The 27,952-nt window shown below is 43.5% G+C and overlaps 1 protein-coding gene across 6 annotated transcripts in view; it reads left to right on the top strand.

Annotated features, from left to right (window-relative positions):
- The window catches only part of rbm44 (RNA binding motif protein 44), a 145,475-nt gene extending 119,101 nt beyond the window's left edge, over positions 1-26,374 (top strand). For 5 of the 6 annotated variants that reach the window (XM_069933981.1, XM_069933984.1, XM_069933985.1 and 2 more), the window contains 5 exons: positions 7,330-7,425; positions 8,261-8,534; positions 24,663-24,808; positions 25,286-25,424; positions 26,142-26,374. In XM_069933981.1, the coding sequence (XP_069790082.1) occupies positions 7,330-7,425; positions 8,261-8,534; positions 24,663-24,808; positions 25,286-25,421 (652 nt within the window). In that variant the 3' untranslated portion in view covers positions 25,422-25,424; positions 26,142-26,374. The remainder of the gene's footprint in view (positions 1-7,329; positions 7,426-8,260; positions 8,535-24,662; positions 24,809-25,285; positions 25,425-26,141) is intronic. The other variant, XM_069933983.1, reaches the window with a different exon arrangement.
- The last annotated feature ends 1,578 nt before the right edge of the window (positions 26,375-27,952 follow it).

Here is a 27,952-nt window from a genome sequence, read left to right on the forward strand (position 1 = left end):
CAATGCAGTTGAGCGAAGCCCCAGCATAAACTTTGTATTACCAAAACTTAATTTTTATAATTATTTTAACATGTATGCTAGTTATTGAAAGTACTAATTTGACAGTTAGATCAAGATGACTTTATCAATATTTGTGATATCTTCATTCATAGTATGTTAGTACTTGTTGTCTTCATATGTCTTTGCATCTTTTATCTTTTACCTTGTACAAATATAAAATTCTTTTATTGTCATGTAATAGTAAAGAATATGTAATATTATATGAAATTGTCTTTTATCTGTGACAAGGCAGACAAAGAATCATCATTAATGTCACCTGGCACCCCTTATTGTATGAGAAAGAGAAGCAAAGAGAGTTCCTTCAGAGATGCTGAGTGTGGATTTGCCTCCAGCGCTCCCGCACCCTTTGCAGCCGCACACATTCCTGCTCGATCCATCAGTAACCTGAGCTCCAGATCCAAACTTTTGGCATGATCAGGACACCTTCGGCAACGGAGGCCCTTCAGGAACCCTTCTTGCCCTCAGCACCCTCTTGAATCTCAGCTTCCCTAGCTAGTTCTCATGTGGTGAAACACGAAAGTCGGCAGACACTGTGAACGTCGTAAAAACAGAGAAGGGCTAAAGGAACTTCGTAGGTCTTGCAGCATCCATAGGAGGTAAAGGTGTAAAATCAATATTATGAGCTTGATCCATTCTTCAAGGTAATACGTTGATTATATATCATTACCTCCTATGGATGCTGCAAGACCTGCTGAGATCATCCAGCACGTGTTTTCTTCCTGGTTCGCATGAGACAGTCTCCAGTAGCCCACCACTCATGTGGGTCCCCTGACCGCAAATCGCCCCAACCTGTTTGGGTCCCTCAGCCGCTAAGCCACTTGCTGGTCTGCTGCTATTGTGACTATTCTGTAGAGTCATTTTCTCTGCTGATCCTTCTCAATGGTGTAGGTTCTCACCATTTCTGGTGCCATACGCCAGTCTGCTCCTTAGAGTCTCTAACCCCTCGTGGCCACTACAGAGCACAAGCACCGCCATTTTGTGCACAGGTACCGCCATCTTTGGCACAGACCTGAGGTTGTAGGATTATAGTTTAAAAACACTGTAGGCCATTTAATGTCTATACAGAGCCGTCAACATTCAGTCCCTTCAGAGCAGTGCTGTGTCTCTACTCTCCTGGGTCCATACCAGCATCAGTGCTGTCATTACAGCAGCTCTGGCAGTGCTGCCATTATTTTATATATCTGTCATTTTTAATTTTTTTCCCACTTGTGTAATCATTTATTGTTCTCTTCTGATGTTTGTATTATCATAATATAATTAATTTTAATCTGTTTTTAATGTCTACTCTATATCACTAATAAAGATTAGAAACATGGAATTCTAATGATGGAAACCTTGCAGCACCCTATTTAACATCCTACCCTAATCTAATGTCAGATATAGACATTAATTTTTAAACAGCCTTTTACTTATTCTATATATATATATATATATATATATAATCCTGAATTGCCATACTATAAGTATGCCAGTTAATAGATCAGATACTATTTATTGTCATGTAATAAAACAGAAATGTCATATTGCATGAAATTGCCTTTAGTCTGCCATAAACCAGCCAAAGATTCACCATTAGTATTGCGCGGTGCCACTTACAATCAGGGAAAAAGAAGCAAAAGAAAGTTCCCCAGCATCACTGAGTGTTTGTGTGTTCGCCTTCAATGCTCCCACAGCCTCTGCAGCTCAACAAGATTCTAGCTAAGTTCAAACTACCAGCGACCCAATCGCAGATCAAAATATACAACATGATGAGGAAGCTTTCAAAGCCCAGGGCTCTTCAGGAGCCCTTCTTGCCTTCAGCATTCTCTTGAATCCTGGTTCTGATACCTCATTCTCATGAGCCATTCTCCTGTAGCTTGTGTAGATTCCTTGCCCACAAGTCACCAAACAGCTCACCATCTGACTGTATCCTTCAGCTGCAGAACCCCTTGCTGGTCTGCCACAATAGTCACAGTCCTTAGGATTGTCTCCACTGCTTCTCCTTCTCTGGGGGAGGGGGGGGAGAGGGGTTGTTTTCCCTTTTACTAGCACCTTGTGCCACTCCACTACTCCCCAGGTGTCAGCAACACCCCATGTCCGCTGCCAAGCACAGGAGCCGCCATTTTGGCCCCAGACCCGTGATTGCAGGATTTTAAATAAAATACTGCTGTCAGCTCCTTTAACAAGGTGTTTACAGCCTGTATGGAGCTGTCAGTAGTAGGACTGGGTGATAGAACAGCAAGGGGAGTGCTGTGACTTGGCTCCTTGCTCTCCCAGGTCCATCTGTTCTCTTTCTGTATCAATTTCAGGTCACTTGTCTGAGTGCTACTGGTACCATGTAACTCAATAATACCTGTCATATGGTTGGGTGGTCAGCAACTAAACTGGCTCCCCCACCAGGCTTCCCTGGTGCGAAGTGTGGCTGTACACCCTGCAGAATGAAAAACAAGACCTGGGTGAACAAACTCTCTTGCAGGGTCAACAACCATCTAGCAAACACATGCCATGAAGTGTGGAAAAGGCATCCATTGCATCAAAGCTTGGTCTGGCCATTCACTGCAACAGAATTTCCCCCAGCCGCTTTGGCCCTCATCATGCCACTGGATCCGGGAGGGGATGTCAAGAGAATGGGTCTGGACCTTTGCAACCCCTACTTGCCTAAATCCATTCACTCACATGCTTTTTCTTTCTCAGGAGTGGGGTATCCTCATATCAAATCCCACAAACTGACTGAAAGGAACCAACATCATCCTATGGGATGGATAGCCAGAAGAAGTATCAGTTTCACCTCCATTATAGCCTGCTTCTCAATTGTAGAGTCAAACATCATGGAAACAGGCCACTCGGCCCGCCATGTCTGCACCAACCAATAAGCACCCATCTGTATTATAGTAAAATCCCCGGTATCCATCACCTATGGAGATTGGTAGATGCAGGATAAATGAATTTTCTGGTTTTTAAGACTCACTCTCACAATCCTTAACTAATACACCTGCATTAAGAATAAAAAGTTTATAAGATCAAAATCCTATACTGTCATTGCATTGAACAAACTTCACTTGTATGAATATATAAAGCCTTAAAGAATTACACTTTATTTTAAGTATCATTCTTTGAAAACATTTTACCATTGCTGCATCTCCATGGAACTGCCTGAAGCAAACAATAGCATTACCCCCCTCCAAGTTTATAGATAAAGCCTTACTATTACACTTAATATAACCACGGCCATGGCACTCTTCTGGCTGAATATTTTTTCCCTTCTTCACCAAAGGTTTATGTGTTACTTCAGAGAACATTTATTTCTACAATTCTAAACTTCTATTTACTCTTCTTAATTTCGATTTATTTATTTCCTCCTCTCTTTTTTTTTGCCAGTAGCTTTGAGGTTGCAGGTTGCTTGAATTCCAGATAGTGGGGACTTTACTGTGCTTCTATTTTCTAGCACTTTGCCGCCCATAGCCTTCTCTACCTACAAATTCAATGTTCATCTAGATCACACATGTCAAACTCAGCCCCGCGGGCCACATTTGGCCAGTGATATAATTATATTTGGCCCGCAAGATCATATCAAATATGTATTAGACCTGTCCCGCTGGCCGCCGCGCCAGTATAGTGCATGCACAGCTAATACTACAAATCCCAGAATGCTTTGCAAATGCATTGGCATCAGCCCACTAATCGCCCCCACCTCCTCTCTTTACTTTCATTAGCATCTGCGACCTGTCGCCCAACTCACATGTAATAAATCCCTTACGGAAAATGGCCAAATGAAAGACAGAAAACAGGACCTTTCAAGACAGGTGGGAGGCAAACTCTGACCCCAGAGTTTGATGAACTTGCATCTAAGAGATGCCAAGTATCTGCTTTAGACCCAGGTGCATCAGAGTAAATCACAGTGTAGCAAGCTAAGCTTGGATTAATATTTTCTTTGGTTAACTTTGGACTGTTCATAGTTGAAAGATTGGATTTTCATTGAAGCAAGTTGTTATTTTTTTGACTTGTTGGCTTGTGAAAAAAATACATTTAAAAGGAGCTTAAAGGCTATAGAGAAATATTATTTATTGAATATTTTATTTCTCATTTGTTAATGTTTCTTCTGGAAAGAGTTTAACCAAAACTATTATTAAACATTTATTTTAATAAGAAAAAGTTTAACATTACATATGTTGAAAGAAGAGAAAACATGCAGATGTTGTTGAAAATTTTCAATAAATATTTAGTTTGGCCCACGACTTAGTCCAAGTTTTTAATTTTGGCCCTCTGAATTTGAGTTTGACACCCCTGATCTAGATGCTTCTTAATGCTGGAAAGGACTCTGCTTCCACCAGCTGTGCACTCACCATTCTGGGCAAAAACATTTTTCCTCAGATCCCTACTAAATATCTTGCCCTTTATTCTAAATCTATGTTCTTTAGTTTTATTTCCTGCAGTCTACCCTATCTAATTTTATATGCCCCAATTATATCCCTTCACTCTCTCCTCATAACTGAAGCCCTTCATCCCAGGCAACATTCTGGTGAATCTCCTCTGCACCCACTCCAGTGTTATTGGATCTTTCCTTCAGTGTGATGGTCAGAACCACACATGGTACTCTAGCTGAGGTCTAATCAATGTTTTCTAAAGTTTAGAATTCAACCTCCCTGTTCTTGTATTCTCTTCACTGACTAGTGAGGGCCAGAATCCTATACACAGTTTTAATCATTTTATCTACCTGTGTTGCTACCTTTGAAGATCTTTAGACTTGCTTGCCAAAATTCCTCATACTTAACCATTGATGGTGTATGCCCATGTCTCAAGTATATCACATTTATCAGGATTAAATTCCATCTGCCATGTCTCAGTCCATTTCACTAATTCATCAGTTTCATCTGTAACGAAAGACTCCTCTCCACATCCAAATCATTGACGTGCGTAACTAACAAAGCCTTCTAGCACTGAGCCCAATGGAACACCACTAGTAACAGCCATCAAGTCATAAAGGAAGCATGTTAGTATCACCTGAAGAGATGTTGGAATTTTAATCCGCAGGAGGATCTCAGTGAGTTGAGCAGCTTCAGAAGACAAAAAAAGTCAAAGTTTTGGGCCAAAACCTTTATCAAGACTGGGGATAGCACATAGAACATATAACACTACAGCACAGTGCAGGCTCTTCAGCCCATGATGTTGTGTCAACCCATACTTTCTTTTTTAAAAAATACTAAACCCTCCCTACCCTGTAAACCTCTGTTTTTGTTCCATCCATGTGCCTGAGAGCCTCTTAAATGCTCCCAATGTTTCAACTTCCACCACCATACCTGGCAAGGTGTTTCAGGCACCCACAACTCTGCGTATTTTTTAAAAAAAACTTACCCCTGATGTCTCTCCTAAACTTACTTCCCTTCACTTTGTACGTATGTCCTCTGGTGTTTGCTATTCCTACTCTGGGAAACAGGTGCTGGCTGTCCACCCTATCTATGCCTCCCATAATCTTGTAGACCTCTCTCAAGTCTCCTCTCATCCTTCTCCAAAGAGAAAAGTCCCAGTTCTACTAACCTTGCCTAAGAAGAGATGTTGATCTAGATGAACATTGAATTTGTAGGTACATGTTGCCTAAGACTTGTTTTCCAATCCAGGTAACATCTTGGCAAATCTCTTCTGCACCCTCTCCATAGCTTCCACATCTTCCTATAATGAGGTGACCAGAATTAAACACAATACTCTTAAGTGTGGTCTCACCAGAGATTTGTAGAGTTTCATGACCTCTCTATTCCTGAACTCAGCCCCCTATTAATGAAGCCTAGCATCCCATAGGCCTTCTTAAGTATCCTATCAAATTGTGCAGTAACCTTGAGGAATGAGGGATGTATGGATTTTAACTCCAAGGTCCCTCTGTTCATCCACACTCTTAAGTAACCATCCATTAACACTGTACTCAGCCTTCTGATTTGTCCTTCCAAAATGCATCACTTCACACTTATCTGGATTGAACTCCATCTGCCACTTTTCTGCCCAACTCTGTATTCTGTCTATATCCTTTTGTAACCTTCGACAGCCCCCCCCCCCCCCCGCAAACTTATTGACCCATCCTTCCACTTCTTCATTTATAAAAATCACAAAGAGTAGGGGTCCCTGAACAGATCCTTGTGACACTCCACTAGTCATTAACCTCCAGGCAGAATACTTACTTTCCACTACTACTCTCTGCTTTCTTCCTCAAGCCAATTTTTTATCCACACAGCTAAGGTTCAACTGATCCCATGCCTCATGACTTTTTGGATGAGTCTCTCGTGGGGGACCTTGTTAAATGCCTTGCTAAAATACATGTAGACCACATCTACCACCCTACTTTCATCAATTTCTTTTGCTATTTCCTCAGAAAACTCAATTAGGCTCGTGAGGCACGACCTTCCCTTCACAAACCCATGCTGACTATCCTTGAGTAGACTGAACTTCTCGAAATGTACATAGATCCTATCCTTAAGATTCCTTTCTAATAGTTTGCACACCACTGACATAAGACTCACCAGTCTATAAATCCGAAGGGGATTTAAACAAGGGGACTACATTGGCTATTCTCCAATGGATGTGGAGAATAGAACCTAACCCTAGTGTAAGAGTACATGGTGGGAGGAATAGGGCAGAAGTGCATCTGGGATTGGTGAACCAGAGGGAGAGAAAGGTGATACGTAATGGATAGAGGTAGGAATTGGCAGATGCCAAAAAAAAGAGATGGTTCAGGGTGGTATGGTTGGTGTAGTGGTTAGTGCAATGCCTTTACAGCACCAACGATCAATATTGGAGTTCGAATCCTGCGCTGTCTGTAAGGAGTTTGTATATTCTCCCCATGTTTGTGTGGGTTTTCCCCGGGGGCTCCCACCATTCGAAACGTACTAGGGATGTAAGTTAATTGGGTGTAATTGGGCTGCACGGGCTTGTGGGCCAAAATGGCCTGTTACCATGCTGTATGTCCAACTTTAACTTTAAACACAAAAAGGTCAGGTGGAGGAAGATGGGTCATGCAGAGAAGAGTGGCTGATTAGAAGATAAAGTTTACCAGTGCTGGAAATTGATAAAAAGATTTGCACCTCCTCCCTAAACAGCCCTTGCAAGAGGGGAAAAAGATTTTCAGGCATCTCATCTACTCCACTGATATAGCCTCCACTATATCTAGGAGACCAAATATAGACTTGGAGACTGTTCCGCAGACTATCTACATTCTGTCCACAGTAGATATCCTGAATGCATGCCATTTCAGCTCCTTTCCCATTCCATACTGATCTGTCTGTTTTGGTCCTTTTCCATTACCAGAGTAAGACACAACACAATCCAGAGGAACAACATCTCATATTCTGCCTGTGGCAGTCCATTGCTCACTGGTCTGAACACAAAATATTCTAATTTCAGGTAATGAGCCCTCTTTTTCTGTACCACTGCTCTTTCCCCTTCCCTCTCTCCTATTTGTTTTCATCCCCCTCCACCCTGTTTCCCCACTATTCCTCCACCTCCATCTTTTTGGTCCCATCTGGTCTCCCTTCACCTTGTGAATTTTTATCATTAGCTGCCTAATCACCCTCTCCACCCATCTTCCTCCACCTGACCCCTTTGTTTTCCTTGCTTTTCAATGCCTTTGTTTGGCATCTGCCAAGATATTGCCTCTCTTTTGTTCACCTCTTCCTAGTTCTCCAATTCCACATGTGTCCCTGTCCTCTTTACACTAGTTTCTCTTCACGTCCCCATTCTCGAAGATACTATTTGGCCCAAAACATAGATCCTTCTTTCTCTCCCATTGATGCTGATCAGCCCACTGAGTTCCTCCAACAGATGGTATTTGGCTATTAGTATCACCTTTGGCTACAATTAGCATGGCCCTCACCTTTTTTGACGAGTCTCCCATGTAGACCTTTATCAAAGTCCTTTCTAGCATCCATGTAAATTACATGTAACTGCACTGTCCTCATCAATTAAATAGTCCTGTTTTCTAACCAAAAAAAAATCAGATTGATTAAGATGCTCTTTTGATTGCCCCATTTGTTCAAGTCCCTGTTGTGCTGTTATCAGATTGCACTTTGAAAAAGGCAAAAATGTTTTGAGTGGAGGATACATCAGAACATATGACTAGACTGTTAATTTGCCTTATATTTTTGTATGGAATTTTATACATATTAGAAGTTCTATTGCACCTAATCTTGGATTTTGCAATGGGAAAATGGGATGAACATTTTTGTTTCTACTTTGTCAGGTATGGAATTCTAAGAGTTGCCTCTCCCAACTATGCCAAATTAGCAGTAGATGAAATGAATGGAAGAGAATATCGTGAAAAGTTAATTAAAGTCCATGTGGCAAAAATCTCTGCAGATCACATGTCATCTGTGCTTAAAAATCATTCACAACTTCCACTGAAGGAGCGTGATCTGGTGATAGATCATGCTACAAGGGGCACCAAATTCAAAGTGGACAGTCAGTGGGAGTCTTATTCTGCATCAACAAAGGCTCCCAAGACAGCTTTTGATAAGGTAGGGAAAAATATGTATGAGAGGCTTCTATTTACATTATTTGCAGGTATACTTTGTTTTAACATTAAATCCATTCATTTTTATATATGTGCATGTATATTGTTCTGTGGAGAAAGAACTGTTGGCATTTGATAGAGGGGTATAGTGGAGCTAAACATCTGGATAATACTCTGTAAATCAAGTGATGTAATGGGAGAAAATATTCTATTGTGGCAGTTTGCCACAGTGGTGATGGGACTCTGGGCGGCAAGCAAAATGAAAAGGCCAGCATCCTGCGTAGTGGCACTGTCCCCAACAAGCGAACTGGCGAGTGAGCAGCAAGGACAGCTTAAAGGCCAGCAACCCCAAAATGGCACTGACTTTGCTGCACAGCCAATAGACAGGGACAGCGCACGGAGAAGAAGAGCATTGTTATGCAGGAAAGTACCCGCTTGTGGGAAACTTGCTTTTGTTATGCATGTTGTGAAGTCAGCCAAGGGGGGGCCACAGTGAGAACAGTGCAAGTATAAAAGTTGGGCTTGAGCCCTAATAAAACTTGGAACTTAACCTGACTACACTATATATGTGTCTTCTTTTGAGAAGCATGCAGCTACAATTGATGACCCTAACAGTTTAAACCCAGCAATGAACGAACAGGCAGCAGTCAATGGGGTAGCTCTCAAGCTGCCGACCTTCTGGTCGAACCAGCCACATGTGTAGTTTGGCCAGGCTAAGGCACAGTTCTAGATCCAGCAGATCACATCAGAATCCACCTGGTATTACCATGTGGAGAGCGCCCTGGACCAGGACACAGCAGGCCAGGTGGCCTTCATCCAGGAGCCCCATCGTAAGGCACATACACTGTCTTCAAGGACTTGCTGATCGAGACCTTTGGCTCTCAAGGCATGAGAGAGGGGCACATCTGCTCCACCTGGATAGGCTAGGGGGACAGGCCCCCATCAGCCCTCATTAATGAACTGCTGGCCCTTCTGGGCAAACCTGAACCCTGCATCATGTTGAGCAGGCATTCCTGAAGCAACTGCCCAAGGACATCCAACTGCTCCTGGCTGACGTCGATTTCAGTGACCCCTCCCTCCCCCAAGGAAAGTCGCAGCACAAGCGGACGTTCTGTGGAAACAGAAAAGAGAGTGCTCGGCGTCCGTGAGGTTCATCCCTAAACCCCGTGCCAGATCCATGCAAAGCTGCCAAGAGAACAGCAGAGGACCAGTGGTGTTTCTACACCAGAGATGGGGCACCGGTGCAGGCCGCCGTGCACATTTCAGGGAAGCGCTAGGGCCATCCAGTGCAGCTGGCCAACAAGACAGCCCCTTGTATGCTTTGGACCGCTAGTCTGGACACTTCCTTGTGGACACAGGAGCAGAGGTCAGCATCCTGCCCTTGTCAGGACAGGACACCAGGAACAGGCAATCAGGCCTCACGCTGAGGGCTGGCAACAACAGCACGATTCGGACCTACGGTACCCGCAAGGTCCAAATGCAGTTTGGAGGCAGCCTCTTCTCGTGGATGTTCACAGTGGCCGCAGTTGAACAGCTCCTCCTCGGGGCAGACTTCCTGTGTGCCCACAGCCAGCTATTTGACCTCAAGGCAAGGAGATTGGTCCATGCCAAGACATTTTAAACTTTCCCCCTCAAAGACGCCAGGCTTTCAGCACTCCACCTGGACTCCGTACAGAGATCAGACAACGAGTATGCCAGGGTCCTGGCCAAGTTCCCTGCAGTGCTCACCCCTCAATTCACCAAGGTGATGCCCCGACATCCTGACCCAGGGCTCACGCAAGGCCAAGACGCCTTCCTCCGGAGAAGCTTCAGCTGGTGAAGGAGGAATTCAGGAAGCTGGAGGAGTTCGGCATCGTATGGCAGTTGGACAACCATGGTACCCAAAGCAACTGGGGGCTGGAGACCATCGGCGATGAATGGACAGATTTCGCCAGTATTTAATTTGTTCAGATCAACTAGAAAGGGCTGTCTGCTGTCACCAGCCTTATTTGCATTAATTATAGAACCTTTGGTTCTGTAACGGAGTCCAGAGGACCCCAAAAACCAGCAGCAATAGATATTCACCACAACACAGGGTTACTTAAACAAAAGTAGTTTTTAATTATAATCGAACAAGAAAACAGAATTAGACTTTAACTTATTACTTGACCTACCTAACTACTTAATCCCCCCACTAATACTAAGCGCAGGTGTGTGTAATGTATATTTAAGATTAGAAAAGTTATTTGGATCATAATCCAATCCAATGTGCACAGAAGTTAGCATTAACAAAGAACACCAGTCTTTGGTGCTTAACAGGCAAATGGTTACCACTCAGGAGGGTTCTTGCTGGTTTTCAGAGAGAGATTCCTTTTCCAGGACATCCACAACTGATTCCTTCTCAATCAGTCTTGCTGATGAAACTTGCTCCCTTCAGGGTTTTCCAGATGATCCTCTTTCTTTCAGGTCACCTTTCAGATCGCCAATCTCCTCCTTTGACCAGCCAGCCTTCCAAAGTTTGCCAGCTTTGTCCTTCTGGAAATGATGATTTCTGTCTTCTCTCTTTCTGTGTTTCACACCCTCCCTCTCTGAGAGCAAAACAGTTCTCCTCTGCCTGCAAAGATCACAAGTTCCCAGACAAGCTGCTGTCAATACTTTGTTGCATCCTGCAAAAGCATTCTACAAAAGTCCTGCAAATATTCTGTGTTTTAAAATGTGTGTGTCCAAGCTGCTCTAACAATTCCTCCCAAACCACCTCTAAATACTCTGTCACAGTTCAAGCAATAAGGCAAGAAACTAATATTAAGGGAATTACAATTGGTGGACAAGAGTATAAAATTAATCTGTTTGCAGATGATGTGTTGATGTATCTGTAATCCAAAAAGTTCTTTAGAACCGTGACAAAATTCATTGAAATAATATGGGGTAATTTCGGGGTATAAAGTAAATTGGGATAAAAGTGAGATATTACCAATATCGGATGAAGATTATTTCGATTGTAGACAGCTTACGAAGTTTAAATGGACCAATAAAATTAAATACTTAGGAATAACAGTGGATAAAGAATATCAAAATCTATATAGGTTAAATTATATACCTCTATTAAATAAGATTATATTTGATTTAAATAGATGGATAGAGTTACCATTAACTTTGATTGGACGAATAAATTGCTTTAAAATGAATATATATCCTTGTATGCAGTATCTATTTCAATCTATTCCAAGTGCTATACCGAATTTTTTTTTTAAGGAATTAAATAAAGCAGTTTGTTTGTTTTTATGGAAAGGTAAGTTGTCAAGAGTTTCTATGCAAAAGTTGACATGGAGGTATGATTTAGGTGGCCTTCAATTAACACACTTTCAGAATTATTACGAAGCGGTGCAATTAAAGTTCATTAATAGGTTGTTTGATATTGATCAACCTCTGGTATGGGCAAAGGTGGAGTTGGACCAGATTTTTGAGAGAAGAATACATCATTTTATATATAAATGGAATCCATCTCTTCTACAGCAGTATAAACTGCCAGTTCTGAAACATTTGATGGGTGTATGGTATAAGCAAAATCAAATTATAGGAACGAAAGGTAAAATTTCAGCTAAGACACCACTATATCAGAACCAGATAATTCCATTTTCTTTGAATAATCCTTACTTGAAAGACTGGGAATCAAAAGGTGTGATATTAGTGGAGGATTGTTTTGAAGCAGGTATATTTATTTCTTTTAATAGATTTAGAGACAAGTTCAATATATTACCAAAATTTATTTGCTTACTATGAAGTACGAGATTTATTGTTAGAAAGTTTTGGAAGAGAGTTAGTATTGTCTGGTCAAACAAAATTTGAGAAATTAATTGTTGATAAGGGGAAGAGGGGATTTGTTTCAGAAATGTATATTTTACTACAGGAAAAGATGATGAAGATTGATATATATAAAAGCAAAAGATAAATGGGAAAAGGATCTATCTATTCCTATATCTTTGGAGGAGTCATCTAACATGGGTGTTGACAGTGTCATGAAGTTAATTAATGTACGATATAGTTTGGTTAACTATAATTTTTTGCATCAGTTGTATTTAACTCCTGAAAAGTTGAAAAAATATGGATTGAGTTCATCAAATTTGTGTTTTCAGTGTGGTGAACAGACAGGTACTTTCTTACATTCAGTATGGGAATGTACAAAAGTCAGACTTTTTTTGGGGGAAAAAAAAGTTTTTTGTGAAATTTATTTAAGATATATCTACAAATTGACCCGTAGGTATGTTTATTGGGTTATATGAATATACTAATGACAGGTTTGCAACTGGATAAATCTCAAATTGCATTCATACGTTTAGGGCTAGCAGTAAGCTAGAAAATGTATAGCTGTCACTTGGAAAAAATCATGTTGAATTAAGTATACAAAGATGTCATAATGAAATTCAATCGTGTATTTACTTTGAAAAGATAACTTATAATTTGCAGAATAATTATTCTTTTGTTAAAATGTGGAGTTTGTATTTGGAGTGGATGGGTTTGGATGTCAAATAAATGTTTTTTTATATTAAAAAAAAAGATATAAAAGGATGGCACACCAAACAGCAACCTTTTAAAACCCAATATAATTGTGGGTTTTTTTTAAAAAAAGCTCCAAAGGAGGGTGGGTTAGGTGTGGGGGGTGGTAGTAGGGGGTGATTTTTTTTGGATTGAGTATATTGTATATGTTTATTTTGTAAAATTTTCCAAAAAAAATAGATCCTAGTACACCCTGATGATATCCCCAAGACCACCATCATCACCCTGTTCAGCCTCTTCAAATCCTTCCGAATTCCATTTAGGCTAAAGAACGCTGCACAGACCTTTCAGCGACTCATGGATGCAGTGGACTGAGACCTGGACAGCACTTTCGTGTACCTGTATGACATCCTGGTGGTGAGCAGGAACCAACAGAAACATATGGTGCACCTCCACAATCTCTACACCCGACTGAGCGAGTTTGGCCTGATGATCAACCCAGCCAAATGCCAGTTTGGATTGGAGGCCATCAACTTCCTGGGCCACAGGAAAACCAGGGAAGGAGCCATACTGCTACCCAGTAAAGAGGAGGCCATCAGGAAGTTCCTCAGATCCAACATGACCAAGAACTACAGGAGTTCATGGGGTTGATCAATTTCTATTGCATGTTTATCCATTCAGCTGCCGGATCATGCAGCCCTTGTTTGCCAGGATGGCAGGCAAGGAAAAGGGCATCACCCGAGACAAGGAGTCTGCAGAAGCCTTTGTGAAGGGCAAAGAAGCCCTGGTGGACGCTGCTCTCCTGGCACATCCTCGGTCAGACGCTCCAGTGGTCCTGATGGTGAATGCCTCAGGAACAGTAATCAGCGGAGTTCTGGAACAGCAAATTGAAGGAAGTTGATGGCAGCTGGCTTTCTTCAGCAAACATCTGTGGCCTCCAGAACTGAAGTGCAGCACTTTTGACAGAGAGCTACTGACGCTATACTTAGCCATTTGCCACTTTGGGTACTTCTGAGAGGGGAGGTCCTTCACAGCTTTCACAGATCACAAGCCCATGACTTTTGCCTTGGCTAAGATCTCAGATCCCTGGTTGGCCTATCAGCAACGACACCTGTCTTGCATCTCAGGCAAGGCGCATCTCCGGCAAGCATAACGTGGTGGCCGACGCACTGTCCAGGCAAAGTATCCACATGTTATCAAGGGAAGTGAACTTCATGGCACTGGTGGAGGGCAGCAGAAAGATGAGGAGATGTCCCAATACAGGACTGCCATACTAGAACTGCAGCTCCAGGCCATCCCAATCGGCACAGGTAACACCAGCCTGCTGTGAGACATGGTCGCCAGTTAAGTCAGACCCATCATCCCAGCAGCTTGGAGATGACAGGTTTTTGACTCCATCCACGGACTGGCTCACCCATCCATCAGGACCATGGTCCAGCTGGTGGCCAGCAAATACGTGTGGCATGGATTGCGGAAACTGGTCACCGGGTGGGCGAAGGCATGCATGCAGTGCCAAACAACCAAAGTACAGCTGCACACCAAGACCTCACCTCAGCACTTCGAGCCCACAGAACAAAGGTTCGACCACATCCATGTGAACTATTAGAGGTGGCTTTTTCACTCAGCGAGTGGTGGCAGAATGGAATGATCTTCCAGAGGAGATAGTACGTCAGGGTCCCTTCTGTCATTTAAGAGAAGGTTGGATGTGTACATGGATGTGAGGGGGTTGGAGGGTTATTGGCAGTGAGTGGGAGATTTGAGCTAGTGGAGTTGTTCTAGTGAACTGGTGCAAACTCGAAAGGCCAACATGGCCTGTTTCCGCTCCATATATGGTAATATGGAAAGGAGGTGGCTTTCACCAAGGGCCGGGCCATGTCCGTGTAGTTGGGGACCCACTGAGTGTAATACGAAAAGAACCCCAGGTACCTTTTCAGGCCCTTTAGGCTGTGAGAAGGGCGTTCTGGATCGGACCAATGACTCTATGCTCCACAATGCAGTTGAGGATGGCCAGATATGATGGGCGAACACACATTTGTTTTTATTATAAGTGAAGTTGAGTGTCTAGGCCGTTTGGAGGAATTTTTCTAAGTTTGGCGTTATGGTCTTGCAGGTCATGGCTGCAGATGGTGACATTGTCCAAATAGGGAAACGTAGCCTTGAGACCATGCTCATCCCCATTCCATTGGCAACTCCAAAGGGGACCCATAGGATGTGGTAGAGATGGCCGTCCATCTCAAATGTGTACTGGCGGACCTCTGACCAGATAGGGAGCTGGTGGTGTGCCGACTTTAGGTTGATGGTGGAGAATACTCAGTATTGGGCTATCTGATGCACCATGTCAGCAAGGGGATATGCATCCAGCCACATGAAGTGGTTAATAGTTTGACTGTAGTCATCACATGCGTAGGTTTTCCCCCATTTTTGACCACCATGACTTAGGATTTCCAGGGGCTAGTACTAGGTTCAATCATCCCCTCACCCAGAAGCTTTTTCAGCTCTGAGTTGATGAATGCCCTGTCTCCTGTGCTGTATCACCTGCTCTTAGTAGTGACAGGCTTACAGTCGGGGGTGAGATAGGTGAACAGGGGCAGGGGAGATTCCAGAGGGTGGTCAGCCCGCAGGTCAGCAGCAGTGGGCAGATCGCAGTTTATCACTTGGGTACGTGCAGAGGGGAGGGCGGGCGGTTTAAAAATTGATGGTTGCAGACCGTGAGGGGAGGGTGGGGCCCCCGTTGAACTCCATAGCGACGCTCTTGAGTCCAACCCCAGTATCATGGAGGCATGGATCTGTGGGATTACGAACAGCTTAAAGTTTTTATACTTTGTGCCACATGCGATCAGTGTCACTATGCAGTAGCTGCAGATCTCTGCCAAGTGGGATTTGGAGACCATAGAGATCTTGCAACTCACCAGGCTTACCACAAGGGATGAGTTCTGCAAAGTATTGGGGAGTACAGAACTCTCCGTGCTCCCACTATCAAACAGACATTTCATTAGGTGACCATTTATCTCCACATCCATCATCGAACAGGTGAGTTTGTGAGGGCTATCCTGGTTGAATGTGATCGATGCCAGTTCTAGGTAGTTGTCCTATCCGAACCAGTAAGGTGGTGCCCACAACCCAGACCGGTAAGATGGTGGCCTCCATGGTACACACGTAATGCTGTTGCTCGGGGTGGGGGGGGCGAAAGTGACGCTGGCCCCCATTGCCCACTCGCAGCGCTACTAGGGAAAGGAGAAGTTCTGGACTTTTTCATACTGTCCCTTCTTTCCACATCTTGAGCATATCACTTCCTTGGCCGGTCAGCACTTTCGGAGGTGCTTCTCTTGGCCAAAGAAGTAGCACTTAGGGTGCTCAGTGGCGGCTGAAGTGAAGTCAGGGCACTCCTGCATGGTGACAGCCTGGGACCCCGTATCCCAAGATGTCAGCACCCACGACCCCCACAAGGCATTCGCGTTGTTTGAGGAGAATGAGTCCGTGTTATGGAGGGGTATATTCAATGTTTTTGATATCTCAAAGGGCCTCTGTAAGGTCATTTTGTCCTGTTCCAGCGGGCACTGGCGAATGTAGTCTGATCGGACACCTGCTACACAGGCGTCTCAGATGAGCTGGTCTGTATAGGCATCCCTATAGCCATAGGCTCACCTGAATTCACGCAGGACCCAAAAATATTTTTCGAGGGACTCACCAGATTGTTGCTTGCAAGTGGCCAAGAGATGTCTCATGTAGACCTTGTTCATCCTAGGCCTGTACTGGTTTTAGAGCTTTTTCATTGCCTCTTCTTATGTAATTCAGCCCCTGATCACTGTGTAGGCCCGATGGCCGACCCGCAATTGAAAAATATGCAACTTACTGTCCTCTGATCCCATGACTTAAGTGGAGGCTTACAGAAAGTCGTTGAAGTTTAACCAGAGCTCAAATCAGTCTGGGATTTCAGGCAATTGTGTTTTTAAAAAAAAATTATGGGAATAAATTTGATATACTATCAATAACTCAAAAGATTGGAAGTTGCCAGACGACAGGCTTTTATTCCCATAAGACTAAATGTGCCCGATTCCAGGGTTCGTACTGGAGGATGGACTTGGGCGTAACTGTAATACTGCTAAAGGCAGAGCTGCTGAAATAAAAATTGTCCACACCAAGCAAGTAAACCAGTAACTGCTGTTTTTCCAAACCACGCACGTTTCTTTTTAGAGGAGGTGACAGGCTCACAGGAGTGATGTCATAATGCTGCGGTGAGGCCTGGCCGTTCTTCTGGCCTCCTGCAGCCTGGAAGTTCTGCGCGGTGGGGGAAAGCCCCCATGCCCTGCCGCACTGGCTGTTCACTACGGCGATTCAGCTCGTCATGTGCGGAGTTGACCCAGCCCACAATTCGTTTTCCCCCCCCCCCGAATTGATGTCTCTTTGAATGAGGTTTGGGAGATTCTCTTTGGGCAGGCACTCCCTATGCTGTAGTGTAGGGTCAGGGAAAGGCTCTGAACAGTCCAAGTGGCTTTCTTGAGACAGTTGACTGTAAACATATACTCCAATATCTAGAGTACGTAAAGCTCTTTGTAAGGGTAATGCAGGGTTACATGGTTTGCCCCGTCTTACAAAGCCAAAGTCCGTGGCTTTGATTTCTTGTGGGGTGTGGCTGGTTGGAGTCCCATGGGTAGGATATGGATGTGGGTAGGTGGTGTGGTTCCTCAGCTGCTGTAGGACGTTTGGTGGTGGTTCTGTGGAGCTGAAATGGACATCGCCTGGGATGGAGAGCAGTGTAATGTAGACCATTTCTGCCAGTGAGGTGGAGAGACTCTCTGTAGTGCGGATGCGCAGCAGGACCTATGGGAGTTCATCCATCCATTTGGGCCCATGCAGCCGTGATTTGAGGGATGCTTTTAGATGGCAGTGAAAGTGCTCTACTAGCCATTGGATTGGGGGTGGTAGGTGGTTGTGTGGTGTAGCTGGCTACTGCAGAATTTGGCCATGGTTGCCCAAAGGGAAGAAGTAAACTGGCCTCTCTGGTCTGAAGTTATGTGGGAAAGGACACCCAAACGGGCGGTAAAGGCCCTCACGTAGGTCTCCGTGTCACAGGCCAGCATGAGCACTGCCTCTGGCCAGCATGTAAAGCAGTCGACCACGGTGAAAAGGTACTCATCCCTGGGCTGATGGAAAGGGGTCCTACAATATCCACGTGCACGTGGTTGAACCTGTCTGCTGCGGGTGGGAAACGTTGCACTGAGCCTTTGGTGTGCCGATGGACTTTGGCACATTGGCATTGTATACAGGTTTTTGCCCAAAGTGAAACTTCGCACCAAAGCCCATGCCATACGAACCTGTCTGAAATGAGGTTGACTGGATGGATGAGAGAGTTCATGCACTTGATTGAATACCCGTTGTCTCAAGGTTGCGGCCAGGATTGGCCTGGGGTGGCCTGTAGACATATTTCACAGGAGTGTTGGGCCTCCTGGGTCCAGTGTGAACTCCTATTTGTAGGCTGGTGATGGCAGTGCAGTATGCCTGTGTGTCGGCATCTTCAGCCTGGTCCCTGGCAAGCTGAGCTGTGTTGATATCACCTGTCACCTCGGAGATCGTTGGCCTGGACAGTGCATCACCTACCACATTGGACTTTCCCGCTACGTGGTAGATGTCTGCTATATATTTGGAAATCTACAAAAGGTGCTGTTATTGCCTCGTCGTCTAGGGGTCCAAGACTTTGCCCAGTGCCTGCATCAGTGGCTTGTGGTCGTGTAGGCCATGAACACTCGGCCTTCGAGGATGTACCGGAAATGGAAAATGGCCAGGTACATTGCCAGCAGTTTGAAATTAAAAGCACTGTACTTCAGCTCGGGTGGTCGGAGGTGTTTGCTGAAGATAGCGAGTGGCCACCATTGCAGCACTGCGCCCACTGCCTGATCTGAGGCGTCTGTTGTTGACGACAGGAGTAAGTCTGGATCTGAGTCTGTCAGGAATGTGGCCTTGGAAAGTGCTGTTTTGGTCTCCTCAAATGCCTGGAAAGCCTCTGCAGACCAGCTGGGCTCCTTGTTAACTGCCTTAATGAGGTCGAAGAGAGGCCGCATGGTGGCTGCTGCTCCTGGGAGAAAGCAATGATAGAAATTCGCCATCCCAAGGAATTCCTGCAGGTTATCGAGGGTTTTGGGTTCTGAATGGCCTTGACCTTGTCAGGCAAATGTGTTCCTCCTTCGCTGAATATGCAGTGCCCAAGGAAGTCGGAGGAGGACAAACCGAACTAGCACTTGGACGGGTTGATATTTATCCTGAAAGTCTGTAGCCGGACAAACAGATGTTTTAAATGTTCTTTGTGGGTCCTGGCATCTGGGCTGGCAATAAGGATGTTGACCAGGTACACGAAAATCCCCTCCAGGTCTCTTGCCACTACATCCATAAGGTGCTGGAATGTTTGGGTAGTGTTTTTCACCCTGAATGGCATTCTCAGGAACTCGAAGAGGCCAAGTGAGGTGATTATGGCCATCTTCTGGACGTCATCCTGGTACATTGGAATCTGGTGGTAGCCCTTTACTAGATCGACTTTGGAAAATATCTGGGCACCTTGGAGTTGTGCGACAAAGTCCTGTATGTGTGGGATGGAGTATCTGTCTGGAATCGTTGCGTCATTGAGCCTGCAGTAGTCTCCATAGGGGAGCCAGCCACCAGAATTCTTTGGGACCATGTGTAGTGACGAAGCCCACGGACTGTTGGAACAGTGGACAATGCCCAATTCCTCCATCATGGCAAACTTGGCCTTGGCTTGGAGGAGCTTACCTTGGGGCAATCGCCATGCCCGTGCATACACGGGTGGTCTGGTGGTCTCAGTATGGTGTTGCACACTATGTGCTAGTTCCACATCATGGAAGTTGGGGGCCAGTAGAGTGGGAAAGTCGGCAGGAAATGTGGTATACTCGCTTTGTTCGAGAAATCTGCAAAGGCCGGAAAATCCGTTGGCGCAGTGTGGTGGTGACATTAACCAGCCGGCATCAGTTGAGGTTGACCAGGAGTTCGTTCGCCCAGAGGAAATCAGCTCCTTGGAGAGCCTGGCCTACTGAGGTGACAGTACGGTCCCACCTGAAAACAGTGTTCCCGGTGTGAATAGTCAAGCAATGTAAACCGTTGGCAGTCTGTATGGATAGGCATTGTTCTTCCACTCAAAGAATGTGGGTGGAACTAGGCTGATTTCTTCACCACTGTCTATCAGGAATTCCCATTGGGCCTTCCAGTCCCAAAGGTAAAGCAGGCCTTTTCTGGTGCCAACCACCGAGGCCACTAATGGCGGCCAGCTTGCTGCATTGGATTGGGTTTTCTGCCTGAAAAGTTGCAGGGCGATACGCACCGCATTGCATCACCCCCGATGGTGGTAGTATCAGTCCTGCTATTTTGTCATTGCGTTGCGGCTGGGCTGCTGCCGGTACGAGGTGGTCAAGGTTTGTGCTGTTGCTCCCACTGCGCCAATGGGCTGCACATGGATGGAGTCAGGTTGCAGAGTGCGGAAGAGCTGGTCTGTTTCTCTTGCCACAAGGTGTGATTCAGCAAAGTCCAATTTGGAGATGGCATGGACCAGCAACTTGGAAAGGAACAGGGTCTCAAACTGGAAGCACTTTGTGTGTCTGTCTGCAAGGGCCACTAGCTCCTGCATCAGTTCTGAGGGGTTGCGATCACCGAGGCCCTATGTGTTAAGCATGCAAATAGCATGTTCATGCCGGCTAAGTTCAAATGACTCAGGCAAAAACCATTTAAACATTGTGTACATGCCATCCACAGGTGGGTTATTGACAAATGGGTGATCTTCGCTGTTGTGACGGGGTCCAGGTCACTGACCACGTGCCAGAACTTTGTGTCCTCAGTTGTTATTCCTCGCAGGGTGAATGGTGATTCTGCAAATTGCAGCCAGCTGTGTGGCTGGTTTGCCCAGAATGGTGGCAAGTGGACGCTTATGGTGTAAACTGCCGCGGGAGATCCGTTGGTGGCAGTTGCTTGTGCTGTGGATGAGACAACAGGGTTCTAAAACATTAGAATCTGTTCAGGGTCACCACTGTAGCACTGCTAAAGGCAGAGCTGCTGTCCACACCAACCAAGTAAACCAGTAACTGCCATTTATTCAAACCATGCACGTTTCTTTTTAGGGGAGGCAACAGGCTCATGGGAATGATGTCATAATGCTGATGTGAGGCCTGGCATTTCCCCTGGCAATGCGCTTCTGTAGCCTGGAACTTCTGCACAGTGGTGGTGGGGGGGGGGGGAGACCTCTTGTGCCCGGCCCACTGGCTGTTCGCTATGACAATTTGGTGGGGGGAGACCTCTTGTGCCCGGCCCACTGGCTGTTCGCTATGACAATTTGGCCTATCGTGTGCAGGGTTGATCTAGCCTGCTACATAACCACATTTAATTGGGAATTCCAAAGGGAGGAGTCACAGGGTTAGTCAGGAAAGAGGTGGACCAGCCATACACACAGAGACAGTACAAATGGAACAAATAGCATTACCGTGGTATCTCCACTCATCGTTTAAAAGGATCTTGGGGCACAAGCCTACCTGCATTTCAAACCCCAGCCCTGGCTTCAGCCACATTCCACACTGCAGCTACAGCTGCAGACACTTCTCACAGCACACACTCAGAATGAGTGAACCAGGTGCATGTTGGGGCTCTTCAGCAGTCACTGTTGTGGCCTCCCACTCAAATTCATCAGTTAACTGAAACTCCTAACTTGAAGGACAACTGTTCAAAATGAACTCCAGAGAATTTAGTCTAATATGAAAATTCATACTGCAGTGATCACATCAGAACTCTGCTGCCTTTACCATATTATGAATTGTACTGGCCAGTCAAAAGCCAAATATGAAGAAATAGTTCCTGGACAGTGTTCATAGTTGACAGTGGGACCCAGCAAATCTCTGACAAAAATTGGTGAATGAATTTTATCTTCCTCCTGAAGGTATCTTAGTTGTAGAAGTTGATCTTAAATCAGTTTGATTCTCTTTGTGTTAACAAGAAACTGCTGACTGCAATGAGAGCCAATTTCCTGGCTGCTGTGATAAAGACAAGCACCCCGAAGTTCTTGATCAGCTGCTGGAGCACAGTCACAGAAATGGCATCACCTGATGATGTGGAAATTGCCTAGATATAACCTATACATAAAGAGAAAAAAATTAATCTGCTGAACTTGCCACCAAAGGAGCTGATTCTCAACAGTTAGATAAAAGGTGGAGTGCTAATACTTCATTAAAGCTTTGGTCCAAACATGACAACAAAATGAGTTAAAAGTGACAATACTGGCCCTCCCAGCTCAACTCTTATTACCATGAATGCATCAAAACAGAGGAAATTTTGCACTGTTAGAGGAGCTACTTTTCAAATGAGATGATGACCAAGTATCTGCCCTTTCAGGTGCATGTAAAGTATTCTGAAAAAGAAGTGCAATGAACAAAGGTGCTGGAGAAACTCAACAGGTCATGCAGCATCCATAGAAAGCACAATGCAGTTGATGTTTTGAGCCTGGGCACTTCTTCAGGAGTGCCAAAAATCATGCAGACACTTGAATAAAAAGATTGGGGGAGGGAGAAGATGAAGAATCACAGGATGGGGAAAAGAGAATGAAACTGAGAAGTGCTAGGGGGAGGTTTAAGGAAAGTAGCTCTCTGATAGGTGAAAGAAGGAAAGGAGCTAGGGATCTGAATTAGGAAAGAGCAAGAGAGGGGTTTAATGGAAATTGGAGATCTACATCAATGCCATCTAGTTGGAGACTGCCAAAACAGAATATAAGGTGCTGTTCCTCCAATTTATGAGTAGCCTCAACTTGAAATGGTGTCTGCTTGGAGATCCTTGCTGTTGCAGCAGACAGAGCGAACGTGCTCAAAAAAGTGATCTCCCAATTTGCATAAGAATATATATAGAATTATCACAAATGTCCTAATATCGAATCTCAACATTGCTAATAAATGCTCTCATTCTCTGCTTGTGAGATGTATTGCCTATCACATTATCTAGATGGCAAGCCACTTCATTTATGACTACTTTATTATCTGCATAGCATAATAATGACATTGTTATGACTGCTCTGCAGCCATGAAGTCAAATCCAATCATAGAACCACATAGCACAGCACAAGCCCCACCACAATATCCACCCACATCAAAATTGCCTGAACACCCCTTCTTCAAACCCATTCCACCCAAGTATTTGTCCAAATGCTGAAATTACATCTGATTCCACCCCTGGCAGCTCATCCCTGACAACCACCACCAATACTGTCAAGTTCTAGACTCCCCTGACCTGGGGAAAAAAATCCATCTGTGCTTCTCACAATCCCAGAAATCTCCACAATGTCAGCCCCATGCCTGAGCAAGAAAATTCCCAGCTCATCCAAATTACCCCATCCACCCCCCCCCAACTCCGCACCCTTCCACCACAGCTACAGCCCCCAGCTCAAGGTAAACCTCATGAGTTAAATAAGAAAATCTATGATGCTGGAGTACCGTGCAGTCATTGTCAACCTTTTCTTTTGGCTGTGGGCCCCCTTAGGACTCTGCTTAAGGTTTATGGGCCCCCTTCCCTGTGATGTGATTGTTTAGTTTCTTCCTTATTTCCAACCAGTTACATTAAAAATATTTAGAATTTCAGTCCTTCCACGACTGCCCTTAAATGTGCTATTGTCCCCATTGAGAAATGCTGGTCTAGTGCAATGCACAAAAGCGCTAGAGAAACTCAACAGGTCACACAGCATGAATAGAAAGTAAAATGTTAGTAATATTTTGGACCTGAGCCCTTCAGGAAATGATTATTTTTAGGAAATATAGGCAATCAAGCAAACAGTCTACTTACTCTTGAATTTTGTCATTTTGAATGTTGTTAAGGCACCATTCATCCAAGCAAGTGGTGAGTTCACCACTACATTCTTGATTTGATGGAATATTTAAAAATTGAGAACCATTCCACACACTTACTGTGACACAGACAGGAGTCCTTTGCCCATTAGATCCATTTTCAGCAAATCAGTCCCATTCACCCTTGTTTCCCTGTCGCCCTGCAATATTCTTGTGTGCCAATCAACCCCTTTTCTGATTTCTTCCTATACTGTCACCGATAGGTAATTTAAAAGTCAATTAACCAATGAGCCCATCTTTGGGAGAAATCTGCAGAGCATTGGAGTGGGACAGATCTCACCCCTGGTACTAAGACATTGAAATGCTATTTGTTATGCAGCTGTACCTTTTGTGCCTTTTCCAATACTGCCCTCATTACAGTTGGTGGTATAATCTGGCTCTGGCTGAGTCAGTAGTGCAATCATTGGAGTCAGTGGGTGGTTTTGTTCCATTCCAGAGAGCAAAATTCTAACCAATCAGCCAAGGTGGCATTGAAGGTATTAAAGAAAGGCTTGTCTGTGCCCTTAGGTCGATCAATAGGATCTCACTATACTATTTTGGAAAAGAACAGGAGTATTAATTCTCATCAATATTTAATCCTCAACTAACACTTAAAACATTTGACGGCCATCACTGTTATCAAAGGAATATTTTATTTGTACATTGTTCCCACATCAAATAATACATTTAAAACAAAGTATTTGAGGTTATGGAAAAGATTATAGCGTGGAAGTTTTTCTTTTAAGTATATCTTTAGGTCATCAAGAAATTCTACTGAAGTTCCAAAATGATATTCATTTTATTAGATGAGCAAAAGGAAGTACAAACAGATGCAGTGTCTACAGGACACCCCAACAGCAACGGGAACATTTATTCCTCCAAACTCTGCTAACTTAAGTAGTTTCAACAAACTAATGAAGACTCTCTTGGAATCGCATCCTGAAGCAAGCAGGTCAGAAATTATTTTTCATTATTAGAGTAAATTCCAGTTCCAGAATCTGGTATGATTCTTAACACCTTTAGTTTGAATACTTTACCTCAATAAAATTTGCTCTCATTTATTGGTCCTAAAATGTTATTGCATTATAAAAGTCTCCAATTTGTGTATCTTTGAATTAGCATAATTAGTTGAGCACTCTGATTTTCTTGGGGATGTGCTCTGCCTTGAATTCCATGTTCCCAAAGCAGACAAAATAGATGCTGGATTTACATGTAATATCTCGTTGTATCACACCTTGGGTCAGCTAACTTGGGTCAAATTGACCAGTGAATACTTGAATCAAATATGGCAATTATATATCGGCTCTGCAACATTGAAGAGAGTTTAGGTATTCCTTTACACCAATTTACATAATACATGTGCAGTGTTTTGCTCAACATTAAATATTTCTGTGTGAATGAATATAAATAATTGATGATTTGTATTTAGAGGTGATATCATTCAAGCATTGAAAGAAGTAAAGGCAAATAACAAAGGTTTTCTAAGTGGCTTGGCTCTAACTTCAATTGTCAAACTGGCATCTGCTATCTTGAAAAAAAAATTACCTCCAACCGGCAAGGAATAAAAGGTATGTGTTTATAATGCCCAAATCTTTATTTTACTTTAAATTGGAGTAGCGCAATGCATGAAAGTTATTAAGCCTTATGAAATCTGAGGTGTGGAATTTAACAAGTTGATATCAGAATTATCAAAATGGATATCTGATGAGTTGCTGGTAAGTGAAAAAGAAAATTGGTATATTATAACATGGGCCCTTGATATACCATCAATATTTGCACCATGACTATAGATTATTGGGCACATAATTAAACACTTTTCTGTTTTGTAACCTAAATGTAGTCTTGCATTTAAAAGGCAAGGAATTCCATACCAATTTTTGACCAAAATGTTTCCGAGAGTTTGTTGAAACTACTTGAATTAGTTGCATTTGGAAGTTTTCCCCAGTGCCCTCCCTTCAAATGTACTGGGGTTATAGTTTAATTGGTGTATTTAGGCAGCACGGCTTGTGGGCTGGAAGGGCCTGTAAATATGCTGTGTCTAATTTTATTTTTTTTAAGTTCTCAAGGCATTTGTGCTATCTCCACCATTGTTCAAGCTAAGGTCAGTGAATTCACATGAAGTAGCAATTGAGCTGAGTGTATTGGGTCCTCAAAATATTGTATATTCTAGTTACCTCCAATCACTGGGTCATTGAGGGAGCATATATTTCATGTTGAGTATTTGAAATGATTTGTGATAAGATTGAGTTAATTGTGTTTTAATGTTTCTTTTAATTTTTTTTCAGTGTTTGTGGGGTAAAAGGAAAAATCCTACTAAGAAGTAATTCCAGGCTTCTATTAAATTTTCATTTTTCATCAAATTTATTTTTGTCTTTGAGAAATGTCTGGTTTCAAGAAGATTCTCTTTGTGACATAAGGCTCTTTAATGCTGATCTGATAATTGTGTTCATTATTGGACTTGTTATTCTTTTTGAACTCTTTTTTTGTTTTGTAAGAGTTAAATAAATTAAAGAAGTAATTGTGATGTCCTCGTGTTTTTGAGAGGGATTCACTTTGAATATAGAAATTTGCATTTCAAGTTGTATTTGGTAACATGTACAAAGAATTTAAAACAATTGTTGAACCTTTTTTATCAGACCCAACATCTCAGAAACCAATTTGAATTTTGAACCTTTCAATTGCAAGCACATGCTCCTTTGCTCAAAGAGACACATTGTACTCCAGGTGTGGTGCCACTAAGGCCCTTTTTAATAAGCAAAGAAAATAAAGGATGGCAGAATATAGTCAGAGCTCAAAAGGATACAGAATATAATCAAAATGGTTGGAGATAATTAATCAAGGATGAAAATAAATCCTGGTAGTTTAGTTTCTTCTATTGGTGAGTATTAAGAGCTGAGAAAAGATGATCAAAAAATGTTATTTTCTTTATACATACAGCACGGTAACAAGCCATTTTGGCCAGTGCCATCCAATTTACACACAATTAAGCTATATCCCTGGTACATTTTGAACGATGGGATGAAACTGGACCCCGCAGGGAAAACCTATGCAGACATAGGAGAACGTGCAAACTCCTTACAGACAGCACAGGATTTGAATCTCTGAATCGCTGGAACTGTAAAGCCATTGTTGTCAGTGGAACTATGCCCTGACATCCTGCTTGCAAGGCACAAGGCCATGTAAGAACAACATAAAATAAAGATGAAGAAGGATATCTTCAATCCATTGATGTCCATGCAACCTGAAAAGTATCATTGTTTTCAACTCCTGGACAATATCCTTGGAGATCACAGGACATCAGACAATCATTTAGGTGCTATTTTAAAATGAGGTGGATTTTTGCCTCAGTCATGTTTTTTTTTGGACTGTGAATTCCAGAACCTAACCACTGTTAGTCTTCCCTCAGCTCCCCTATATTCTTCCACTATTTCCTTAAACAGAAGCCTCTGGGTATTGACCTCCCTGCTTTTGTCTACACCCTACCTTGTTTTCTTATGCTCCTACCTTGCAGCTCTTTTTAAAAAATACAACCTATCTAGCTAATTTATTTCTAATTTACCTAGCTAATCTAGCTAATGCCTCTCCCCTCCCCCCTGATTCCATTGTCTCCATGTCTTCTTTACCTGTAATATTTTTATCTTTTTTCCCTCACCCCTCCTACTAATGATTTCTCCCTCTACCTGTCTCTCTGCCTCAATCACCTTCTTCCTTCAGGGCCTCTTCAGCTTCTTTCCACTTTTTTTTATAGTAATTTCACCTCTCTTAGCCTTGATGAAGGCTTCAGACATGAAACATTGACTGATCATTTCTACCCATGGAAATCCCAGTAGCTTATTGTTTGTTCAAGATTCCAGCATCTCCAGCCTTTGTTTTTCTCTGAACTTTTCTCATGACTAGCTTCCTCCATTCCTGACAACATTCTTGTGAGGCACCTCTTCCGCCATCAATTCACTCTCGTGGTATGAAAACTAAATCTGTACATAGTACTTCAGTTATGGCCTAATTAGTGTTTATGCAATTCCATGTGACTGCCGCACTCAGACACTCATTGCAATATCCAGTGAGGGCAAATATTTCAAGTTTATTATCATCCAGT

The sequence above is a fragment of the Narcine bancroftii genome, chromosome 4 (genome assembly GCF_036971445.1).
Source record: "Narcine bancroftii isolate sNarBan1 chromosome 4, sNarBan1.hap1, whole genome shotgun sequence".
Taxonomy (NCBI): domain Eukaryota; kingdom Metazoa; phylum Chordata; class Chondrichthyes; order Torpediniformes; family Narcinidae; genus Narcine; species Narcine bancroftii.